The sequence below is a fragment of the Lepidochelys kempii genome, chromosome 4 (genome assembly GCF_965140265.1).
Source record: "Lepidochelys kempii isolate rLepKem1 chromosome 4, rLepKem1.hap2, whole genome shotgun sequence".
NCBI classification, from domain to species: Eukaryota; Metazoa; Chordata; order Testudines; family Cheloniidae; genus Lepidochelys; species Lepidochelys kempii.
The window spans coordinates 79,948,823-79,972,482 of NC_133259.1; the positions used below are offsets into that span (position 1 = coordinate 79,948,823).

At 40.3% G+C, this 23,660-nt stretch overlaps 1 protein-coding gene across 4 annotated transcripts in view; it reads left to right on the top strand.

Moving 5' to 3' along the window:
• Window positions 1–23,660, top strand: part of SNX25 (sorting nexin 25) — a 148,101-nt gene that overhangs the window by 63,246 nt on the left and 61,195 nt on the right. For all 4 annotated transcript variants that reach the window (XM_073341842.1, XM_073341841.1, XM_073341839.1 and 1 more), the window contains 2 exons: window positions 1,017–1,087; window positions 17,970–18,160. In XM_073341842.1, coding sequence (XP_073197943.1) covers window positions 1,017–1,087; window positions 17,970–18,160 — 262 coding nt within the window. The remainder of the gene's footprint in view (window positions 1–1,016; window positions 1,088–17,969; window positions 18,161–23,660) is intronic.

Below are 23,660 nucleotides of genomic sequence, written 5' to 3' on the forward strand. Positions count from 1 at the left end.
TTTCTGTACAAATGTATCTACCTCCCAAGTGTCAAATATAAATCTGTGTGTAGCTCAGGTCAGGAACAGGGACAAAGGACCAAGCAGGCAGGTTATTAATTGTGAGGACGTAACTTTCAGTGACTGCTTTTTTTGGTTAACTGTGGTTCTTACTCGGGGTTTCCTCTGCCATCCCTTTTCCTACCCCAGAAAAAGCCAATCATTCCCTTCCCTTACTCTGCCACTCTTATAGGAGCATGTCTGTCTCTGATGTGGGGGATTCTCTTTTCTTAGCAGAATTTGTTCATTATGCCTGGGCAGCACAGTGTATTTCCCTTTTCAGCAGGGTTTCTCAGGGACTTACAGTTTACTCGCTGATTTGAGTAACCTTGAGTCTACTACACCTCATTCTGTACATTGACTTTGTACAAAGTAAAAGATTTTGGTTTTAAAGCCTTAAAGGATACAGACCCTGACTGCATCATCCTTACAGCTACCTGAGCTCCTTCCCCTTCGAACACTACAATTGCATGTTACATCACCTGACAAGTCTGCCTTTGCTGTAGGAGGCCTTTGCACGTGGAACTCTCTCCTGAAATCTGTCTCAGTTTTACAGTGAAGTCTTAATTATTCCCTCGGGCATGTTTTTAATTTCATCACTCTGCCAAGTTTATTACATTTCAATCTCACTCTGTTTGCCAATATTACTTTGTTTCACCTTTGAATTTTAAGACCATGGTTTTGTATTACACTTTCATTAATTTTATTAAGTTTTTAAGCACCTGTCGTACAGTATTCCAAGGTTTTCAGTGGAACCAAGGGGACATCGTAATTATTGCTGGGTTTTTTGGATAATTTTCATTTTTTGTTTGTTCCATCTTTGAGAATTCTCCTCTCCCACTCTATTTCCAGACATACTCTCCCTCTGAATGGGAATGTGAGTTTGTTCTACATTTTTACTTCTAAAAGTGTGCAATGTGAAGAGCAAATTTATAAAAGACCATCTTTTATCTTTTTTTTTCCCCTCTTAAAACTAGGTATCAAATCGTAGTGGAAATAGTTCAAGCAACCACAATCAGCAACTTTCCCCAAATGAAAAGACAGAAAGGTAAGCATGCATTCTGTTAGGAGTTAAGGCTGCATATTTAATAAAATAAACAAGATATCCGAATGTAAGACATGTACATAGCTGGGTTTGTGTGCACAGGTCCTGGACAGATTTTGAGAATGTGCCTTCCAACATTAGATTTTAGTTTTCACACACTTTGTTTTACTTGTTCAATTGTGGTTAAAATTTATTTGCCAAAATCTTACTGTTTCTTTGTAGACCAGGTTCAGAAAGTAAATATCAGTCACTGGTACACCTACCCTTGTTCTATTAAGGTTTTTGCAATAATGTGGCATTTTACATGGTACAGTAAAACTTCTTATATTACTGAATTTCACGTATTTGCTGGCTAATACTTGTCATTGATTAGCTATTCAGAATTAACCCTCTAATCCAGTCTTTTTAAAAAAATTATCCAGTATAAATGCCACTTTATTCTCCCTTGCACCAATATTATTATGTAGGAGTTTGGGTTTCTCTGATCTAACTGACAGAGAGCACTGTGCGGTTGATCCTCATAAGCTTGCGAGAAAGGAGGACGTTTCGAGGACACATTCAAAATATGTTATGGATTCATGAAGCAATGTCTCCATCTCTATGAAGCTGTCTGGTTTACCAGTTAATAGTGAAGGGATTCCAGTTCTGAGGAAGTAGATTACTGTATACTGAAAGGATGGGCTGTGGGAGAGGAGTAGGGATAGTGTAACACAGAATGAAAGGTCAGGTGAAGGGGCCCCAGTTTACACAATCTGATTCAGATTTTCCTTCAGGTTCTCATTCATATACCTGGGCAATGACAGGCCTCAGTACCATATCTACTTTCCACACACAAGAACACACATACAATGAAAGCTGGCTGTAAACTTGCCCTGCTAAGTGTTTCCAAAGAGGCAGCTCCCTGTCCTTCCGCTGTATCATTATTCACCTTCATTTTTGCTGATAGATCGAAGAAAATTCCAATTCTCAAGCTGGGATGGCTGGGCCCATACCCTATCATCTCTTCTGAATTTATGGAAATTGTGGTCTTGTCATTGTTGAGGCTTGTACTATATGAGCAGTTAAATGAATATTATATCCTTTTCTTTTTATATGCTTCAATACACCCCTCCCCCAATTTTAAAAATACCTATTTTAGTATCCTTTCAATATATATGCTGTATACTTCTTTAAAATATTTATATTCATGTAGAATTTATGCTCCCACTTATGAGTATTTTATTTGACTTTGTTTACTTTTCTCAAGAAATGTTGATTTCTACGTCTGCAAGAAATTGTGGTGATAGTAAAGGTACTGGACTCAGTTTTCATGTGGGCATGGACAAATATTTTTAAAGATAATAGAAACAGAGAGTATTCGATTATTTGTCCATAATCTAAAATGGAAGGGAGATTTATAAAGTGTGTGGTGGAGATTTATTCAAGTTTTCCTCCAGGCTTTTAAAATAAAATTCCAGTGTCATTAACTTTTGCATATTTTATCGTGAGTCTTGCAATATTTGGTTTCTCAGAATCCCAAGTGCTGGAATCAAAAAATTGCATGAGAAACTGTATTCATTTAAAGAAAATAAATTTGTAGTTGTAATGCATGCAGAGAAAAGCCTTAAAATGTGACCTGAATGCACCCTAAAGATTCAGGAAACCCCCAACATTTATCATTAAAAAATTCTTTTTTTGTCAAGCCAATCTTGGTGTTCTGGAGCCTGACTCATATTTTTTGAATGCTTGAAGTTGGCACCACTGAAATTCCTTTCTTTTATAACATAAAGTAGAGCTAACTATCTGCTGATTCATAACAAATTGCTTGTACTGTAACAAGGCAAAAGGAAACCTGAAAATCAGTGTTAGGTTCACTGTCCATTAGAGAAAGGGAATATTAATGTACTTCAAATGAAAGGTTAATTTACTGGAAAGAGTTTTCCTCTTTCTTATTTTATTACTTTATAAAGCAAACTAATGAGTCCATTAAAAAAATCAATTGTTTCCAAGCGTACGGTTGCCTACAATTGCCAGTATTAAGGAGCTCTGTGCTTTGTTGTGACAAGACTTGATTTATGGTACAATATTTTTGTACAAATTGTATCTTGAAATGCTTTATAGAGATAGATACTATTAAAGTTTTTCAGGTCACATTAAAAAAACTAACAAACTAGGGCTGTCAAGTGATAAAAAAAATTAATCTGGATTAATCGCACAATTCAAAAAATTAATTGGGATTAATTGTGCTGTTACACAATAATAGAATACCATTTATTTATTTTTTTTAATGTTTTCTACTTTTTCAAATATATTGATTTTGGTTACGACCTAGAATACAAAGTGTACAGTGCTCACTTTTTATTTACTTTTGTTACAAATATGTGCACTTTAAAAATCAAAAGAAATAGTATTTTTCAATTCACCCAGTACAAGTACTGTAGTGCAATCTCTTTATCATGAAAGCTGAACATACGAATGTAGAATTAGGTACCAAAAAACTGTGTTAAAAATGAAACAGTGTAAAACTTTAATAGTCCACTCAGTCTTACTTTTTGTTCAGCCAATCACCCAAAGAAGTTTGTTTCTATTTATGGGAGATAATGCTGCCCACTTTTTGTTTATAATGTCACCTGAAAGTGAGAACAGTCGTTCTCCTGGCACTGTTGTAGCCAGCGTCTCAGAATATTTATGTGCCTGGTACGCTAAAGATTCATATGTCTTTTTGTGCTTCAACCACCATTCCAGAAGGCATGTGTCCTTGCTGATGCTGGGTTCTGCTCAACAACAATCCAAAGCAGTGCGGGCCGACGCATGTTCATTTTCATCATCTGAGTCAGATACTGCCAGCTGAAAGTTGATTTTCTTTTTTGCTGGTTCGAGTTCTGTAGTTTCTGCATTGGAGTGTTGCTCTTTTAACACTTCTGAAAGCATGCTCTACACCCCATCCTGATCAGATTTTGGAACCTTCGGTCGAGTGCTGTAGCTATCTTCAGTAATCTCACATTGGTACCTTCTTTGCATTTTGACAGATCTGCAGTGAAAGTGTTCTTAAAACAAACAAGTGTTGGGTCATCATCCGAGACTGCTATAATATGAAACATATGGCAGAATGCGGGTAAAATGAGCAGGAGACATAGAATTCTCCCCCAAGGAGTTCAGTCAGTAATTTAATTAATGCATTATTTTTTTAACGAGCATCATCAGCATGGAAGCATGTCCTCTGGAATGGTGGCTGAAGCATGAAGGGGCATACAAATGTTTAGCACATCTGGCAAGTAAATACTTTGCAATGCTGGCTACAAAAATGCCATGTGAATGCCTGTTCTCACTTTCTGGTGATGTAAATAAGAAGCAGGCAGCATTATGTCCCATAAATGTAAACAAACTTGTTTGTCTTAGCTATTGGCTGAACAAGAAGTAGGACTGAGTGGACTTGTAGGCTCTAAAGTTTTACATTGTTTTGTTTTGGGGTGCAGTTATGTAACAAACAAGATTCTATATTTGTAAATTGCACTTTCACAATAAAGAGATTGCACTACAATACTTGTATGAGATTAATTGAAAAATATTATTTCTTTTATCATTTTTCCTGTGCACATATTTTAATAAAATATAATATATAATAAAAATAATAATATAAAGCGAGCACTGTACACTTTGTATTCTGCGTTGTAATGGAAATCAATATATTTGAAAATGTAGAAAAACATGCAAAATAGTTAATATATTTCAATCGGTATTCTGTTTAATAGTGCGATTAAGACTGTGATTAATCACGATTAATTTTTTAATCACAATAAATTTTTTTGAATTAATCGCATGAGTTAATGGCGGTTAATCAACAGTCCTAAAACAAACCCCATCTCCCAATATAAATGATGAGATTCAGGAATGTGGTTCCTGATAGGCAGAATGTACATAATTACCAAGTTGTAATTTTGCCTTGGCCAATGCACCTATTACTTTTTAGTTTATATAAATATATCTAATCTAATAATCTACCATTCTAGGGTCCCTTAACTCAGGAATTTACTGAAAATACCGATGTACAGTGTTGTGGATTAGAACTACAATGATAAACTAAGTAGTAGTTAAACCTTCTAAGCCTAGTCTAGTTTTTTTCCTCTCCCTTTAATTTTCTTTTGTGGAGTTGGTTCTATATTTTATTTGAAGTTTTGTTATTTCCTATTGTTTAAAAACAACTGCTACAACAATACTCTTTACCAGCCAGCAGCATGATGGGGTAGGATGTTGAGGCTCTAGCCTTAATTCCTAATTGAGGGCAACAGCAGTTTTGATTTCCTATAACAACCTTAGAGTTGAATTATTGGTAAATATCCTCAGTTTCTGAAAATTTTCTAAGGTGGAAGTTTTGTTAGAGGAAATGTAGTTGTATACTTCTGCAATTCTCATATTGTTGCCTTGTTCTGCAGGCTTATCGTTTAACTCCACATACCAGCTTTCCCAGAGTCAATATAATTTAAGGTTTCACAGTTCATAACCATTTTTTCAATTATTGTTGAAAATATTGACACAGTGCACTAGTTTGTAACTATTGTAATCCACCTAAAGATAGAATAAACTTTAAGTTCTTCATCTGTTTTAGTTATTCTCCTAAGGGTTTCTTCCTCCAAATTATGCAGGGTCAACCTAACTGGAGCTGACCTTCAAAGGACATGGTCAACAGCTGTAGAGTTCAAATTTTGTTTATTTTTAAGGTGGGCAGGAAATTATTTGAAAAAGCAAATATAATGTGTTTGTTAGTTTCAGTGAAAACAGTTTAAAGAAAAACACCATTTCCTTGTGAACCTGATCAAAACAGTTTAGTGCTAAGCTGTACCTGTGCCCTAACAAGTGTCCTGGGTGTGTCCCAGGACATCCTTTGTGGTGACTCCTCGCCCCCTGCCCTCCCCACAAATCTCATTCAGGAAGCTCCTGGCTCTGTATTCACTCACAGCTCTTAACTTAGATTCTGGTGGTTTTAGTCTTACTGGCAGCTGTGAACTCCCCTTCCCTCCTCTTCCGAGGACTGCCACAGCCCTTATTGGAGATGGCTAGGTTTGCTTCTGCAGGAGTGCAGTTTCTTTACTATTTGGGCATCTGTAGCAGCAGCTGTAAAGGCAGAGGACTGGAACAATTAGCACCACATGACCAGCGAATGCTCCAAAGACCAATCAATTGCAAGTGTTTTGCTAATATATTATGGCCGACACTTTGCTAGTACATGACAACATAAAGAAAAATTGACCAGCCTGGTTTAATTATGCAACTGATTGAATAGCAAAAATGAACAGACAATATAACAAATGAAAAATGGGCATTAGACTTCTAAAATTCTTTTGTTGTTAATAATCTGCTCTTAGTACCATTTGTTGCCTAGATAGCTTGGTGACAGGGTGGTTTTATTAAATAGAGCACTGTAACTTTTAAAATATTTTTATCCTGTCATTGTTCCTACTAAGCTCTAAGCAGTGAAACATGGTCTGTGATATTATTTCTTTTCAGGTTCATGTTTCTTGAATCTTCTGGAGTTTGAGTTCAAATCGTGGCAGGGTGGATAGGAACATATAGTGCTTTTGATTCATTTTAAGTAGTGACGTTTTGCATTCAAGTCCTAATGTGAATACCATAGGGGCAAATATCTCAGTGGTTTGAGATGTAGGAACACTTTGAGAAGTTCAGTAACTCACAGTAGTGATGCCTGTTGTGGATGATTTAATTTACATGGCCAGGAGAGTTATTAGTAATCACTAAAATTTAAGTGACAAAAAATCTAATGTAGCATCAAATGCTTTCTGAGGTGTTGACTTTTTCTTTTTGCATCGTGCAGCACACTGCATAGATGCTGTAGTTTTAGACACTTGCATTGCAGACTACTTTCCTCATTTTCCCACAGACAAACCTGCTGAATCTGATTTTACACTCATCTGCTGCCTCATTGCCCCTACTCCCCCCACAACAAAATAGTCAGAGGGTTGCAACTATGACTGTTGGAGGGGGAGTGCTTTTTGGCTCATCTTGCGTTCTGTATGCTGATTTTTGGACTATGCTCTTTTCCACTGCAGCTTGTGCTCAGGTCAAAGAAACAGCTGCAGGAAGGGATTTACTTCCCAGACCAGAAAATAACTGTTGGGGATATTGAAATGCCTATAGTTATTCTTGTGGACCCAGCCTACCCCTTAATGCCCTGGCTCATGAAGCTGTACACAGGAAGCCTGGACAGTAGTAAGGAGCTGTTCAACTATAGGCTAGGCAAGAATGGTGGTAGAGTGTGCATTTGGACGTTTAAAGGGTCACTGGCGCAGTTTACTGACTCGCTCAGACCTCAGAGAAACTAATATTCCCATTGTTATTGCTGCATGCTGTGTGCTCCATAATATCTGTGAGTAAGGGGGAGACGTTTATGGCAGGGTGGGAGGTTGAGGCAAATCGCCTGGCCGCTGGTTATGTGCAGCCAGACACCAGGGCGGTTAGAAGAGCACAGGAGGGTGCAGTGTGCATCAGAGAAGCTTTGAAAACCAGTTTTATGACTGGCCAGGCTACGGTGTAAAAGTTCTGTTTTGTTTCTGCTTGATGAAACCCCCGGCCCCTCGGTTCACTCTACTTCCCTGTAAGCTAACCACCATCCCCACCCCCCCTTCGATCACCGCTTCCAGAGGCAATAAAGTCATTGTTGCTTCACATTCATGCATTCTTTATTAATTCATCACACAAATAGGGGGATAACTGCCAAGGTAGCCCAGGAGGGGTGGTGGAGGAGAGAAGCACCGGATGGGTTGGTGGAGGAGCGAAGGACAAGGCCACACAGCACTTTAAAACTTATTGAATGCCAGCCTTCTGTTGCTTGGGCAATCCTCTGGGGTGGAGTGGCTGGGTGGCCAGAGGCCCCCCCACCACGCTCTTGGGTGTCTGGGTGAGGAGGCTATGGAACTTGGGGAGGCGGGCGCCTGGTTACACAGGGGCTGTAGCGGCGGTCTGTGCTCCTGCCTTTCCTGCAGCTCAACTATATGCTGGAGCCATATTAGTTTGATCCTCCAGCAGCTTCAGCATTGAATCCTGCCTCTTCTCATCACTCTGCAGTCACCTATCAGCTTCAGCCCTCTTTTCAGCCCTCTTTTCAGCCCTCTCTTCGGCCTGCTACCTCTTCTCCCGGTCATTCTGTGCTTTCCTGCACTCTGACATTGTCTGCCTCCATGCATTCGTCTGTGCTCTGTCAGTGTGAGAGGACAGCATGAGCTCAGAGAACATTTCATCGCGAGTGCGTTTTTTTCACCTTCTAATCTTCACTAGCCTCTGGGAAGGAGAAGATCCTGTGATCCTTGAAACCCATGCAGCTGGTGGGGGAAAAAAGGGACAGTGGTATTTAAAAAGACACATTTTATAGAACAATAGGTACACTCTTTCACGGTAAACCTTGCTGTTAACATTACATACGTAGCACATGTGCTTTCATTACAAGGTCACATTTTGCCTCCCCCCACTGCGTGGCTAGCCCCTCACCCCTCCCTGTGACTAACAGCGGGGAACATTTCTGTTTAGCCACAGGCAAACAGCCCAGCAGGAATGGGCACCTCTGAATGTCCCCTTAAGAAAAGCACCCTATTTCAACCAGGTGACCGTGAATGATATCAATCTCCTGAGGATAACACAGAGACATAAAGAACGGATGTTGTTTGAACGCCAGCAAACATACACTGCAATGCTTTGTTCTGCAATGATTCCCGACTACGTGCTACTGGCCTAGCGTGGTAAAGTGTCCAACCATGATGGATGGAATAAGGCTGCCTTCCCCGGAAACCTTTTGCAAAGGCTTTGGGAGTACATCCAGGAGAGCTTTATGGAGATGTTCCTAGAGTATTTCCGCTTCATCCCCAGACACATTAACAGACTTTTCCAGTAGCTGTACTGGCCGCGAATGCCAGGGCAAATTAATCATTAAACATGCTTGCTTTTAAACCATGTATACTATTTAAGAAGGTACACTCACCAGAGGTCCCTTCTCCACCTGGCGGGTCTGGGAGGCAGCCTTGGGTGGGTTCGGGGGGTACTGGCTCCAGGTCCAGAGTGAGAAACAGTTGTTGCTGTCGGGAAAACCAGTTTCTCCGCTTGCTTGCTGTGAGCTATCTTCCTCTTCCCCAAAACCTGCTTCCGTGTTGCCTCCCTCTCCATTGAAGGAGTCAAAGCACATGGTTGGGATAGTGGTAGCTGAACTCCCTAAAATGGCATGGAGCTCATCACAGAAGCGACATGATTTGGGCTCTGACCCGTAGCGGCCATTTGCCTCTCTGGTTTTCTGGTGGGCTTGCCTCAGCTCCTTAAGTTTCACGCGGCACTGCTTTGGGTCCTTGTTATGGCCTCTGTCCTTCATGCCCTGGGAGATTTGACAAATGTTTTGGCATTTTGAAAACTGGAACAGAGTTCTGATAGCACGGATTCCTCTCCCCATACAGCGATCAGATCCCGTACCTCCCGTTCGGTCCATGCTGGAGCTCTTTTGCGATTCTGGGACTCCATCATGGTCACCTCTGCTGATGAGCTCTGCATGGTCACCTGCAGCTTGCCACGCTGCCCAAACAGGAAATGAGATTCAAAAGTTCGCGGGCCTTTTCCTGTCTACCTGGCCAGTGCATCTGAGTTGAGAGTGCTGTCCAGAACGGTCACAATGGAGCACTCTGGTATAGCTCCCGGTGGCCAATACCGTTAAATTGCATCCACACTACCCCAAATTCGACCCGGCAAGGCCGATTTCAGTGCTAATCCGCTTGTCGGGGGTGGAGTAAACAAATTGATTGTAAAAACCCTTTAAGTCGAAAAAAAGGGCTTCGACATGTGGACAGGTGCAGGGTTAAATCGATTTAACGCTGCTAAATTCGACCTCAGCTCCTTGTGTAGGTCAGGACATAGGCATTGTAGCATTATGTGAGTGGGAGTGAACCAGAAAGTGAAATTGACTAGAAACTGGCAAGAGACAAAAATAAAACTGTATATATTTTCATTGTCCAAATAAAAGAGAGATTCAGAAAGTAAAGAGAGAGTAAAATTGCAAATAGTAAACTTTTCAGCTGATTTCTGTTAATAATCTAATGGGTCTTTCATAATCTAAAAATGTGTTTTTAAAAAAGTACAACTCTTTTACTCTGCCGGTTCAGCATTTTTGTTTCTTTTGTTATTAATTATTATTATTGTATTACATTAGCGCAAAGAGGCCCAAACCAGGACCCTTTTGCTAGGTGGCCTACCAACCAATATGAAGATACAGTCCTTGTTCCAAATAGCTTACAATTACTGGATCTCTACTTGCAGTTTTTGCCAGCAGCCCAGCAAGGCTTGTAGCATCACCCACCAATTTTCAGTTCCCTACCTTCCACATGACTCTAGCATGAGCAGAAACATCTATCCTAGGAGGACTGGAAAAAACACTCTCTTCAGAGTTTTTCAAACACTGCATTTTAATTGTCCAAAGAGCATCACAGTTGACAAAATCACTCCCTTCCCAGCAAGGGGTGAGAAAGTATGGCCTGAAAGGGAACTCTCCCCAAGAAATCCTTGTTGCAGAACTAGAAGGTTTCTCAGGGTGAGCATTCCCACCAAGTATAAAGATATTTGTATTTATAGGCAGAGCTAAAGACTAATGTAGAAGCAGAACTGTTGCAACAGGACTGTTTGTGGGGAGAATATTTAAACAGCCAGCTATAAAAATATATTTTAGACATCATTTACCCTGAAGCTCAGTCTTCAGTCTGACTTGAAGTATGTACGTTTATTTTTTTTGCTAGCCAGTAGGTCAGGATGTAATAATATCAGTACTCACATAGCACTTTACCTCTTCAGCACAGCATAGACACTATTGGATTTTAATTCTCACAAAACTCAAGCACCAACTCCCCTCTTTGTTTTTGTATTTGTGATAGGCTGTGCTCAGAGAACTATGGTTGTGCTCGCATGGGTACTACTTTCAATTCTGTACATAGAGAAAGAATAGTTCCTGCAGATCAGGGTTTGGGTTATAGTGCATCTGACCTAGACATAACCATTGTTATGCATTTTTGCACATTGCACATTGCACATTTCCAAAAGCAGTTTCACTGAATCTTCTCTTTCTTCCTGAGATCTTCCAAACATGCTAGTGGTGGTAATAGAGCTTGCTTTTCTACTGTTCAGTTGGACAGATGCCTGTCATTGGGCACATGCTCACAGAACTTTGGAGATGAGGAGTTCCCACCCTGCTCCAAACAGAGGATATGCAAGTTGGAAGCTCATTGGAGAATAGTGCAAACTCACTCCCTTCCAGAAGTTTGCCTTTATTGCTCACTTAAACAACAAAACTAATATTTGCCTAAGTTTTTTCCTCTACAGAACCTCTCTCTGTGTTTTCACTGGAGTTCTATTACTCATTCTCTTCCTTAAGCTCAAAAGAATTAGTTTTACCTTTATTTTAGCTGTTTTGTCATGGGCTTGTGAAAGAACCCTGTTTACTGTACTTTCCAACTTGAGGTCAATTGGCATTTTCAGAACTGAGCAAATACTTTTCTAGGCCCAGGCAGGCTTTAAAAATGTGAAGTTCAGTCTCAAAAAGTTTACAGAGGTTTATGATGATCAGTAAATGCTGCAGTGAGGGTTAGTCCATATTTACCTTCATCTTAAAATGTTAATTAGTTTTTTGCCACTTATATATTTCAGCATGGCATTAAGTAAGTACTGTGTGTGCTCAACTCGAGGGGTCTTGCAAAAAATACATACAGTGCTGTGTGTATATGAAACTTCCATATTAGCCAGTTGGTTAATACCGCAGCAGCTGCAGCTGGTGGTGTCAGTAACAAATCCACTAGTTTCACAAAAAAGTGTTGTGAAAAGCAAGATTTTTTTTTTTGGCAATATAATCTAGCAGTTAAATACCGACACACTTTTCCTTTATGCTGTTTCTATCAAAAGGAGCAGATATTCATTAAACAGTAGAATACAATTTAGTTAATCTTTTTGTAAGAACTACATATCTAATTTTATCTGTCTTTATCTAGGTCTTTATATTGCATCCATTGCTGTGATATTAATTGTCCAGATTTTAGAACAATAAGTGGAGCATCTAATATTGTAAGGAAATAACAGGAAGGGCGGGAGTAAAGTCTTCTATTTGCTGACATAGCAGACTTGGACTTCTGTAAGGTATTTGACTTTGGGCACATCAACACGGAGCATCCCTGCGCGCTACAGGAGTGTGATTCTGAAGTGCACTCCTATGTTGCCCACTAACTGGTCCACATAAACCCTGCTGGCATGAACTAAAAGTTCCCTAGTGGGAACTTCTTTTAATGTTTCTGCTGTTGGAAATGTTAATGGTAGGACTGACTGACTTTAAGAATAATTATTTTTTTTTTGCCTAGGAGGGGTGAGAAGAGTGGGGAGGGTCAGGTGGGAGAGAGGGAAGGAGGAGGTAGAGGAGGAAGTGTCTCATTGGAATGGCAGCAGTGCCTGGAGTAGTGTATGGGAGCACTTTTCTGTGGTAGGGCAGGGGACCCTGGCACCTCACAGGGGAGGCAGTCTGGGATCAGTGCCCTACGGTCCGCCTGAAGAAGGCAGCACCCAGAGATGGTGGGGAGTGCCTTGAGGGCCCTGTCCCCGAATTGCCAGCCCTATAGTGCTACCCTAACATTGGGCTGATTCCCCAGATTCAGCTTCCTTGTGTGCCCAGGTACAGCTGCCAGAGCCTCGTCTAGGTCTTTTCCTGGAGGTGTGGTACTGCCTGTGGCTGTGCCTGCAAGCTGGGAGGGAGCAGGTGAGTGAGCTTCTCTCCGTGGGGCGGGAGTGAGCTGCAGGCTCACACTGGGGTACTGTGGCAGTAGGTGGTCATAGTCCGGGAAAGTGGAGACCCAGGAGCACCTCCACAGGAACAGTTTCAGGAACAGCAGAAGAGGTTCCTGAAGTGATGGGCTGATGCTACAGCCCAGCTGGTTCCCATGGCTAGTCTGGCTGAACGATCTTCCCCTGGTTCCACCCAGGGAAGAGGAGGCGTCCCAGCCAATCTCCTTTTCTTAAAGTTTGGTTTATATATACCTCCTCCCAATGCCTTCAGTCCCCAAAATAGTTGTTTGTGTTGTTCTAACAGTTAATAAGGTAATATAATAACTGTTTCTTTGTTACATGGTGCCAGGGCCTATAACGCCACTTCCCTTACTCCTACTGCACAGTCCTGGCTCCCTGGAGCACGTAGTACACATCTCCATGTGTTATAATACTGACACCAACAACACAACAACTGGGCTTTGTTTAGCATCTCCTCCTTTTACTGCTTTGGGTGTGCGTGGGGTGTTCCTGATCAACAGACCTTTGTCACATTTCAGAAGAAACCCTTCTGGAGTCAGTCAGTCATTTTTAACCAACTTGGGAGTTCATGTAGATAAACTGAACCGATACGCATTCGTTGAGTGAAAGAACATGTGCCAAGTGTGACCAACACACTGCACTGAAATGGAATTTTCCAGCATCAAGTTAAAATGAAACAGGAAAGTCTAAATTAAATAAAATACGTTGTTTTTATTTTGCTTAGTTCTGAAATGGCTTCATTGAAATCAAAAGGACTCTGCCAATTCATTAAAATCTAAATGTCTTGCAAAGTCTGATGAAAAAGTACTTTGAAAATTTTCCAGCCAGCTTCACTTCTTTTACTTCTAGTTTCTGCTCCCCCACCCTTTGCATGTAGAAACACGGCACACTTGTAATCCTGTAGAATTGACAACATTCACCCATATTTTTTAAAATAAAAAACTTTCAATTCCTTTCACTTTAACACGCATTGTATGCTGTTAGGGGCAGGGATGGGGCAAAAATCTTTCAAGAGGAGTACTTGAAACAAACGTGTTTTTCTCTCCTTGACCTGTTTTCCCCAGGTGACGTCCCCATGTGGTCATTGACCTTTCTCCTGATTATCGGCAAATTTTAAGTTGTTTCCTTTATGTTCAACTATATATGTTTTCTGGGGGAGGTAACTGCCATTTTGTAATATGGGACTCTCACTTCCTGGATTTTAAACTTTTGAAAGGGGAAGTCTCCCTTTTTCTAGAGTGCAGCATGAATTTTTGAGTACTAGGTTCTCTCTGAATTGTCCCCAGAGAACCCCACAAGATCAAGATCTCCACCAGTTGCCCCTAAATGATAGGGCAGAAGAGAAGAAGCACAAGCCACCAGCATGTGGTGATAATGGCTTCGTATCTTACTGTAGCCTACTTGGGTTTTGCCATCTGTATCCATTTTAATGTCTGTTTCTTTGGACTGGTTTCCACCATTCGCATACAGACAGAACAGAGTATCTCAGGCAAATCTGCACCTGTACATATTAGTTATATCATCCATGCAAACTGTCTGCATTAGTAATTATTTCAGACACATTTTTTCCTTTTTTCCCGTTTCCTAGCTCTTCTTTAAAAATGGTAGATATCCATATAGATAAGAGGAATTTGTACCTTAGGGTACATGAGCTTCCCTATCCCATAACTGTTCTTCTGTTCCTTCTGAATCTCTCATACTACTAACTTACACCTCTGTTAATTAATGCTCCTTTTGTCACTTCCCATTCAGGACACCACTCGGCCTCTCCCTGGCTTACACCTGATTCACTTTATTCTTCAAATCCTTCTGCAAAACTGCTTTCCACCACTTTTCTGCCACTCCTCTTCATTCTGTCACTCTCCATTGACAGTCTGTCTACCAACCATGCTAATACTGTATTATGAAACGGAACATCCTAGGAAGTTAACCTAAGACCACTCAAGATGAATGCAGCCTCTGAATTCCTTTGTCTGTAACCCATACACAAAATATAAACACAGCTATTGCTGCAAGAACTTTCCCATTTTCTCACCCCACTATTTCCTCTTCCTTTGCCTGTTTATGCCTTTACTCTGTGTATGAACTATATACATTAGAGCACTGTTTCCCAAACGTGGGACACCGCTTGTTCAAGGAAAGCCTCTGGCGGGCTGGGCTGGTTTGTTTACCCGCCGCATCCGCAGGTTCGACTGATCGTGGCTCCCACTGGCCACAGTTTGCCACTCCTGGCCAATGGGGGCTGCGGGAAGCAGCACGGGCCGAGGAGCGTACTGGCCACCGCTTCCCGTAGCCCCCATTGGCCTGGAACAGTCAGTGGCAGCCACGATCGGCCGAACCTGCGCACGCGACAGGTAAACAAACCGGCCCGGCACGCCAGGGGCTTTCCCTGAAGAAGCGGCGTCCCAAGTTTGGGAAACACTGCCTTAGAATATAAGGACTTTGTGTTATCAAGTGTCAGGCAAATCCATGAAGCTATGTAAATAGTCAATTATAGTGATGATACTCATTCAAGCAGAAGACAAAAAGAGTTCACTATCAAAAATGAGCCATCTGTCTCGATGGTGTGCAGTCTTATCTATGAGTCAACAGAGCATTTAATTTATTGTTTCACTCTCCTGGTTAAAAGTTGCTGCATATGTGAAAGGTAGAAGTGGAGGAGAGGGGGGGAAAAGACTTGAGGTACAATATGCCCCCCTACCAAAATTGCAAAAAGTACAATGAACAAAGAGTTTTGACAGGTATTGGGTGGTGCAGAATTTAAAATCTATCACTTGTCATTCACACTGCAAGCCATAAGATAAAACAAAAACATTCTGATAATGACCATTTGAATGATTGCAGCCCAAATGTTTCTTGTCAAACACCAAAACAACACCAATTATTAAACTAAAAGGCTTCCTGCCACCCCTTTTATTAATGCTCTCCCTCCATGTGCATGGGTGTTTGCTCTCTCGCTCGTTCTCTCACCCTCCCTCCCTTTTATTAATGCTCTCCCTCCATGTGCATGGGTGTTTGCTCTCTCGCTCGTTCTCTCACCCTCCCTCCCTTTTATTAATGCTCTCCCTCTGTGTGCGTTCATGCGTGTTCTTGCTTTCACGTACCCACAGTTACATGGCTAGCTATCCCTTTGTGGTCTGTCTGGTGCACCCTCTCATGCATTTGGCCTAATGTGTTCACCTATCCTACGGTGGAATTGCACAATTCTCCCACTCGTAGACCAGGCTCCAGGCTACAGTCCTTGATATCCAGCATTTTTACCCAGCAGGTCCTATTGAGTTTGGACATGTGCATTTCTTCCCTTTGGGAGTCTGTGGCCAGTGGTATACTATGATCAGACAGCCTTCTTAAAGCCAAAGATTATTTATCTTAGCAGTAGGAACAAAATATTGCAGAAAAAAGGATTTCAAAACAGTCTACAGGCAGGGCAATCTGACCTTGCGCACTACCATTCTGTGATGGTGACCTAGACAGTGGGTCACTGTGTCTCTGTCAGGTTCCCCGAAATAATTGATTTCTTGAGACAGTGGCCTTTTAAGTTCCATTACAGTTATATGTTCCTTGGCCTTTTCCTATCCTGGTCAAAATCAGCTTTGTAGGGTGGCTTGAGGTGGAGGTAAAATTATCAAAAGCTAATAGTTCTCTTGCTGTACATTAACAACTACTAAGTGTTTGAGAGATGGCTGTCTTGAGCTATTCTTTTCCTTCCTGCCTGCCTGTTTTTTTTTCCAGACAAACTCTTGCTGAGATTAAATCAACACAGTCATATAGAAAACTCCCCAATAGCCAGGTAACAGATAATATTCAGACAAATTATGATAGAGCAGCTCCAGATCTATGGCTGCCTGGCTACAGCTCACTTCATCAAGCTCATGAAAGCTTATGCTCAAATACATTTGTTAGTCTCTAAGGTGCCAGAAGTACTCCTTTTCTTTTTGTGAATACAGACTAACACGGCTGCTACTCTGAAACCTGGATATATATACGTATTTTTGTGTGTGTATATGTTTGGTTAACCCAGAAAGCCTCCCATCCACCATCACTATGTGTATATGTAAATATTATTATATAATGAAGGTAGGTGGAAGTCTTTCTGTTTTTTTTTTAAGTAGACAAAAATAATACTCCGATCGTAAGATGAATCTTTAATGTATTTGAAACCTAATTGAAAATGTGAGTTTAAAATCATTCATACGGGCTTTCCCTGTAGCACACTTGCAGGTATACTTCTTCCCATGTGGTTATTTCTTTGAGGCAACTGTTTTTTTAAAAAATAAAACACTATATTCATCTCTATAACTGGATTTTCTAGTATTCCCACATTATAAAAACATGGCCAAATGAATAAAGAACTGACCATTCATCCCTGAATACTGGCTTAATCCTGAGTTGTGTACAACCTGAATTGTCTATGTAGCTTGCTGCAGAGCTCATGTTACGTGCCTGCACAAGTATAAGAAGTTTTGTGATTGAGCAACAGCACTGTACCTTTTAAGAAACAGAATGGATTTGCAGGAGTTGTTCACATTCAGGCATAGTACAGGAATAATTTTCAGTGCTGGTTTTTATCTGTGTTTTTAACTAGGCATTTTAAAAACTACGGAGAAGGTGCAATGAGGAAGTGTGGAAACTTGAAGCACAGGCCTATGTTTTATGCACAGGCCTCATTCTGTTGAATTTTTAAAATATTTTTCCCATGTCATCGCAAATTTAGCAACATATTTTCCAGTCTTGGTATAGTCTTAAAGGTCTTTGTTTTGAGTGGGTTTCAGCCGGCAAGTCCATCTCTTAAGTAGATACTGGAATAACAGGGACACAGTGCTGGATGAGGTCAGATGACAGATATGTGGAGTTGTGTTTAAATACTTTGTATATTTGCATGATTTTTCTCTTAACTATTTTATATGTATACTTGCTATGTTAGTGGAGATATCCCAGAACATACTCTATTAGCCACCTGGCTGTTTTGGAAGCATTTTTACTTCAATATCCAGTTACAGGTTGAATGACAAACACTTCAGAAACTTGTAATCTGAAGTTTTCTGTTGTGAAAGATAACTTCTTACTTCTCTGCTGTTTATCATAGATACTAAAGGTAAAGAAACTGCTGCAATGAAAGCTGACCTCTTGAGGGCTCGCAATGTGAAAAGGTACATTAATCAGCTGACTGTGGCAAAGAAGCAGTGTGAGAAGAGAATAAGGCTTCTAGGAGGTCCAGCTTATGACCAGCAGGAGGATGGTATCTCTGATGAGGGTGATGGCCTTCAGAGCCAGAAGGTAAGTATTACACAGTGTGTATAAGGCTAGAATGAAAATTTTCCAGGTGTTTGTTAGTGTTTGATCACTTTATACGTCACTTTTAATTATGAATGAGCATTATCCAAGGGAAACATGTTAGTGCAATTGTTTCATGTTATATTTGTTTCAGTGTTGGGAAATTATGGTAATAGTTACCTTGCAAAATACATCGTAATGTGTTAAATACATGGTACTGGTATTGTCTGTATATAGAACTTCATAACGGGTTCTTCAGCTCATGAGATTGCTAAATTTTGAGACTTGCCCTACACAGCAGACTGAGACACACTTACAGTGGTGGTCTTTATAAGATTACCTCCATATCTGCAATATTCCTTGGTACTCCCTATATTTATTATAAGAAATACCTTGAATATTTTAGTTGTCTAATTTCAGAGTAGCAGCCGTGTTAGTCTGTATTCGCAAAAAGAAAAGGAGTATTTGTGGCACCTTAGAGACTACGCAATTTATTTGAGCATAAGCTTTCGTGAGCTACAGCTCACGATGCATCCGATGAAGTGAGCTGTAGCTTACAAAAGCTATGCTCAAATAAATTGGTTAGTCTCTAAGGTGCCACAAGTACTCCTTTTCTTAGTTGTCTAAGGCAACTGGCATTTTTCAAGAGCAACCACTATGGAAGAGGTTTAATAAGACTAGTGACTAAATCAGAAATCTCAACATCTTTGTATAGTAGGTCTTGGAAATATGTTGTTGCATTACCCAACAGCTACAAAAATGAAAGTTCCAGTTTATTATCTTAGATAATAAAGTGTAATAGGGCTAATAATTTATGTACTCTACTTTCTGTGCCCTTTGGACTAAGATCAGTAATTGGAATATTGCAGTTAAAAATAAAATACTACATTTTTTTTAATGTAAGTAAGAGAGAGAGAACTGTTAGTCTTTATGCAGGTGTCTTTTTAAGTTCATTAAATCATTGTAATAATTGTAACTTGGTTGAGGATCAGAAAAAAAATTCCATTGCTGGAAAATAATTTTTACTGAGATGGCAATATACCATTTTATAGTAAGTGTAGAAAAGTAAAAAGCTAAAATCTGAGAGGAAAAGGGTTTGTTTTCTTTTTCCTTCCTGTTTAAAATATGTTTATAGAAAAGCATCTGTCATAGGAAGTGGTAGGCCAGTCTTGATCTATTTCAGAAGCAGAGAGATCCTGTTGTTAATGTAACCTGTTTTACAGGCCCACAAATCACTTCTACCTCTTCTAAGGGGGTGCCCTACCCACAGCTGGGTATTGTTAACTGTGGGTCAGCTCCTGCAAACAATGGTGAATGTGAGCATTCTCATTTTAAATTAATGACTCTACTCCCAGGAGTAAAGCCGCTGTCATTCATAGGTATTTGCCATGTTGGTGGTGGCAGCCGCAGTATCAGAGCTGAACTAGAACTGTCCATCTCTAAGCCTTCGATATTCCGAAAGGACAAGACCCAACAATTCCCCCCTCCAGCCCCACAAAGCTGGGCAGAAGAGAAGCACAGCATAGAATCCTTGGTTGTAGATCAGATGCCCACTGGTGGGGCTAGACTGCATAGCTCAGCTCTGGAAGGGAGCCCACTTTTATTGGCAGTGCTTCCCTGTGTGCTCTCTCCATCTTAGCAATAGCAGCAGTTCAAACTTTATTTACAAGTAGCCAGCGCTGCCCCAGATATTGGCCCAGCCCCTGCTGAGGACATAGGTAGAAATATCCAGCATGTGGCAGGGCTTCTCTTTATTTTGTTTTTGTTTAACAAAGTGAATTAATATTGGCTTATTACTCTCTGTGACCCGCACCTTTCTTTAAAAAAAAAAAAAAAGAGAGAGAGAGAGAGAGAGGCTGATCATTCCAGTAGCCTTTTAAGGTACTACATTGTCTAAAGAATAGCCAATAAATGTATATGAAACACCACGTTTGCTTTTTTCGTATTACAGTATTTCAAGAACAGACATTTATTGCTGTATTTGGGGTAATATTGAAGTATGTTGTAGATGCTTGAACTAGACTAATGGACTTGAGGAGTATGTTGTACTATTTAAATGAAGAATGAGTTGACTAATAGCTCAGAATTATACTTTTGTCACTGCCACACAACCTTCCTCTTTGGTGGGATAGAGGTGTCGTATTTCCAGTAAATGTCCTCATTTTAATAAATACTTCAATTATAGAATTAGTTTGGAAGTGAAGTCAGGGTTCCTGTTCTCATATTATAGATTAAAGGCATGAAAAAGCTAAAAGAAAAAATTATGCTCAGTTCTTTCACAGCAAAAGCAATGTTGGTTATAAAACAGCTGCATTTTACTTGTAGGTCAATATACAAACATCTTACTGCATGGACCTGAATCTGATTGCTCTGGCTAGGCCCTGAATTTGAAAGTAAAGGGGTGTGTTTTTAACTAGATGTTGGCTAAATCAGTCTTTTGTAGTTAGCTGGGATACTGACTGTGATGGGTTGGACCCCTTGGGAATCCACCTGATGTGCTGAGATACCACTGAGTCTACCTGTTCTGCCAGTATGGGCTCCCTTTTACCTGTCTTGCTGAGCCAGGCTATTAAAGCCTCCTCTAACACACACACAGGCAGGGCCACACACCGCTGCAGATCAGCTCTGGGAAGACTCAGCTTAAGGGACTTGCTCCAACACTCTGATGCTTGCTCCTTTTAAGGGGTACAAATCCAAAGGTTTTATTAAATTCACCCCCTCCCTCAATGTGGAGAGAGGTGTGCATGCTTCTTGTCCCCCTCAGTTAGAAATTACATAAACCAAGTTTATTATTAAACCAAACAAATTTTATTAACTATAAAAGGCAGATTTTAAGTGGTAAAAGGGGTAACAAACAGAACAAAGCAGATTACTAAGCAAATAAAATCAAACGTGCACACAGCTAGTATCACCAAAGAAATTGGTTACAAATAGTATTTCTCACCATAGATATTGTTGCAGGCACTTTGCAATGTTTCTGTGGTTCAGAGTTCCAGTTATATTCCTTTTCAGACTAGACCCCTGTCTCAGTCTGGACTCCCCCTTGCCTTCTCTTCAGGTGGCTTTAGCAGTCTTTCTTCTTGGGCAGACAGCCATGGAGAGGAGGCTCATTTGCCTTCCTCCCCACCCTTAAATAGGATTTACATAAGGCAGGAATCGTGTGTTTCCCAAACTTGACCCCCCCCTTCTCTTCAGTGGAAAGTTACAAGAAGTCCCAGGTAATGTTTAGTATCCGGTGACAAGACCACCTGACTCGGTAGTATCACAACGTCTAGGAGTCACTGGCAGTATGGAGCATCCGCAGGAAGGCCAAGCCTTTTCACAGTCCATTGTCCTCACTGATGGGCCATGAGCTCTGTCTGGCTTTTCCATTGTTGTACCTGAAGTGTTAGCAGTGGGCATCATCCAAAGTAGCATAGTTGAAATACAGATACATAGTCAATATTCCTAACTTCAGATACAGAAATGATACAGGCATACAAATTGAATAATCACACTCAGTAAATCATAACCTTTCCAATGATACCTTACAAGACCCATCTTGCATACAGTACATCTCAGTTATGTCATATTTATATCATAAGCATATTTTCATAAAGAATATGGAATGAAACATCACACTGACCCTTCTGCTATATTGCTTATGATATTTGGTTCCAGAAAAGTATGACCTTTGAATTAAGGTAGAATATAATGTACCCTTTATAATCTATTTAAGATCTTTATCCTTTTTCTAAAAAAATTACACCTGCACAGCAATGCAGTAGTCTGATCAAGTTCCTGTTGTCTAATATTCATTGAAGAAATGATTTACATGATCTGTAAGCTGCACTCTGCACAGTAGTTACATTGTCTTATCTAGAAGGAGTGTTGTACAGAGTCTTTAGCTGATTGATTCCCAAACTGTGTTCTGTGAACCACCAGTGGTCCATGGAGCACTTGCAGTCTTGATTTCAATCAAACTACAAAATGGATGAAAAACTCCTTGCAGCCAGAAACCATTTGAGTTTGCTCTCAGGCAAAGACAACCTGACTGCACAACTGTTCTGCTGATCATGGCTGAGTGGAAATTGTAGTGGAAGAGAAAAAATTAGCTTGCCTCCACCACAGACAAGGTATATACATTGATTCTTTGTTGTAAGTGACCACACTTTGATTGTGATTTCTGATACTCCAGCGTCTTTTCCTTATGCTATTTGTCACAAGTTATCTTTATATCTGGATAACCTGTAAGGATGGTATAAAGGAAAAGGGCTTAAAACTCTTATCCCTTTCCCTCCCTCATTGTCTCTTGTATATGCTAAAGTAAAAAAGATCACGGCAGATAAGTAATGTGTTAGTCTGAAAGTATGTGTTTTGCTTGGATTTCTTCCCAGAGTAAATGGTAGGGAAAATAGCCAGAGCTCCTTAAATGGTAAATGCTCAGTAATCCTTGATTGCTAGTCAATATAGTGGGTCTATCTATTGCCACAAAGTCAAAGGTTTTTAAGGTATTGATGATTTGCTTTTTAAAACAATGCATTATTGTAATCAAGGTACAAACAATATCCTTTTTGTGGGATCATGTCATGATTATTAACTTACATCATGGGGGTATCTTTCCAGTATCATTCACTTTCTATTTTTCTGTTTCCTAAAAAAGGGAAGGTATCAAAACAGAAGACATCTTACTAGACTATAAATACCATCCTCCTGTCAGAAAACCCTCATAGCAACTAGATTTCTGTTCACTAAACTCTCCTCTGGTAGCACTCTTCTCTAAAGCACAAAGTCTGCTATAGCTCAGGAAACAGCTACTAGCTATACTTCATTGTTTCATGAATAGGTCAGTGTGTATGTGGGGAAACCATGGTCTATTGTGTAGTAGTACTTGTGTTGTAGATTAAAGGAATGAAAAAGACGAAGATCCAAAATTATGCTCATTTCTCTGACAGCAAAAGCAAGGCTGGTCATAAAACACATGCATTTTACTTGTAGGTCAATATACAAACTTCAGAGAATCTTCAAGGTTTCTAGTTTTTTTTGTTTTTTGTTTTTAAGTACTGTTGCATTTAATTTGTAGTACAGAGCCCTATAAATAGCACTGGGCAGGCCATGGGCACGTTGGATTAACAGTTCACAATAAAATAATGATTTCACATTTGTCTCACCTACTGTATAATCACCAGGTCTTGGGTTGTTCAGAATTGCGAGGGACAAAAAGTTCTGTGTACTTTGCTTTAACCATTGTCTTCAAGCAGAGATAAAGGTTGCTGCTTAGTTTTCTCCTCAACCTTGAAGCTGCTTCAGAGTTAAAAAGGCTTAAAGGGTCACCGTTGAGGCCGATAGTTCTAAGATTAGATCTACTCAATGTATGTTGGTTTGAGGATGTGCACGTGACCCAAATGTGTATGTGTGCCAGAGTAACTTCCGTCTATCCTCTAATCAGGGTTGATAGTGAGCAACAGTGATACTGAAACATACAGGAATCCCTCACGGAACATTTCAAAGCAGGGTTCAATAT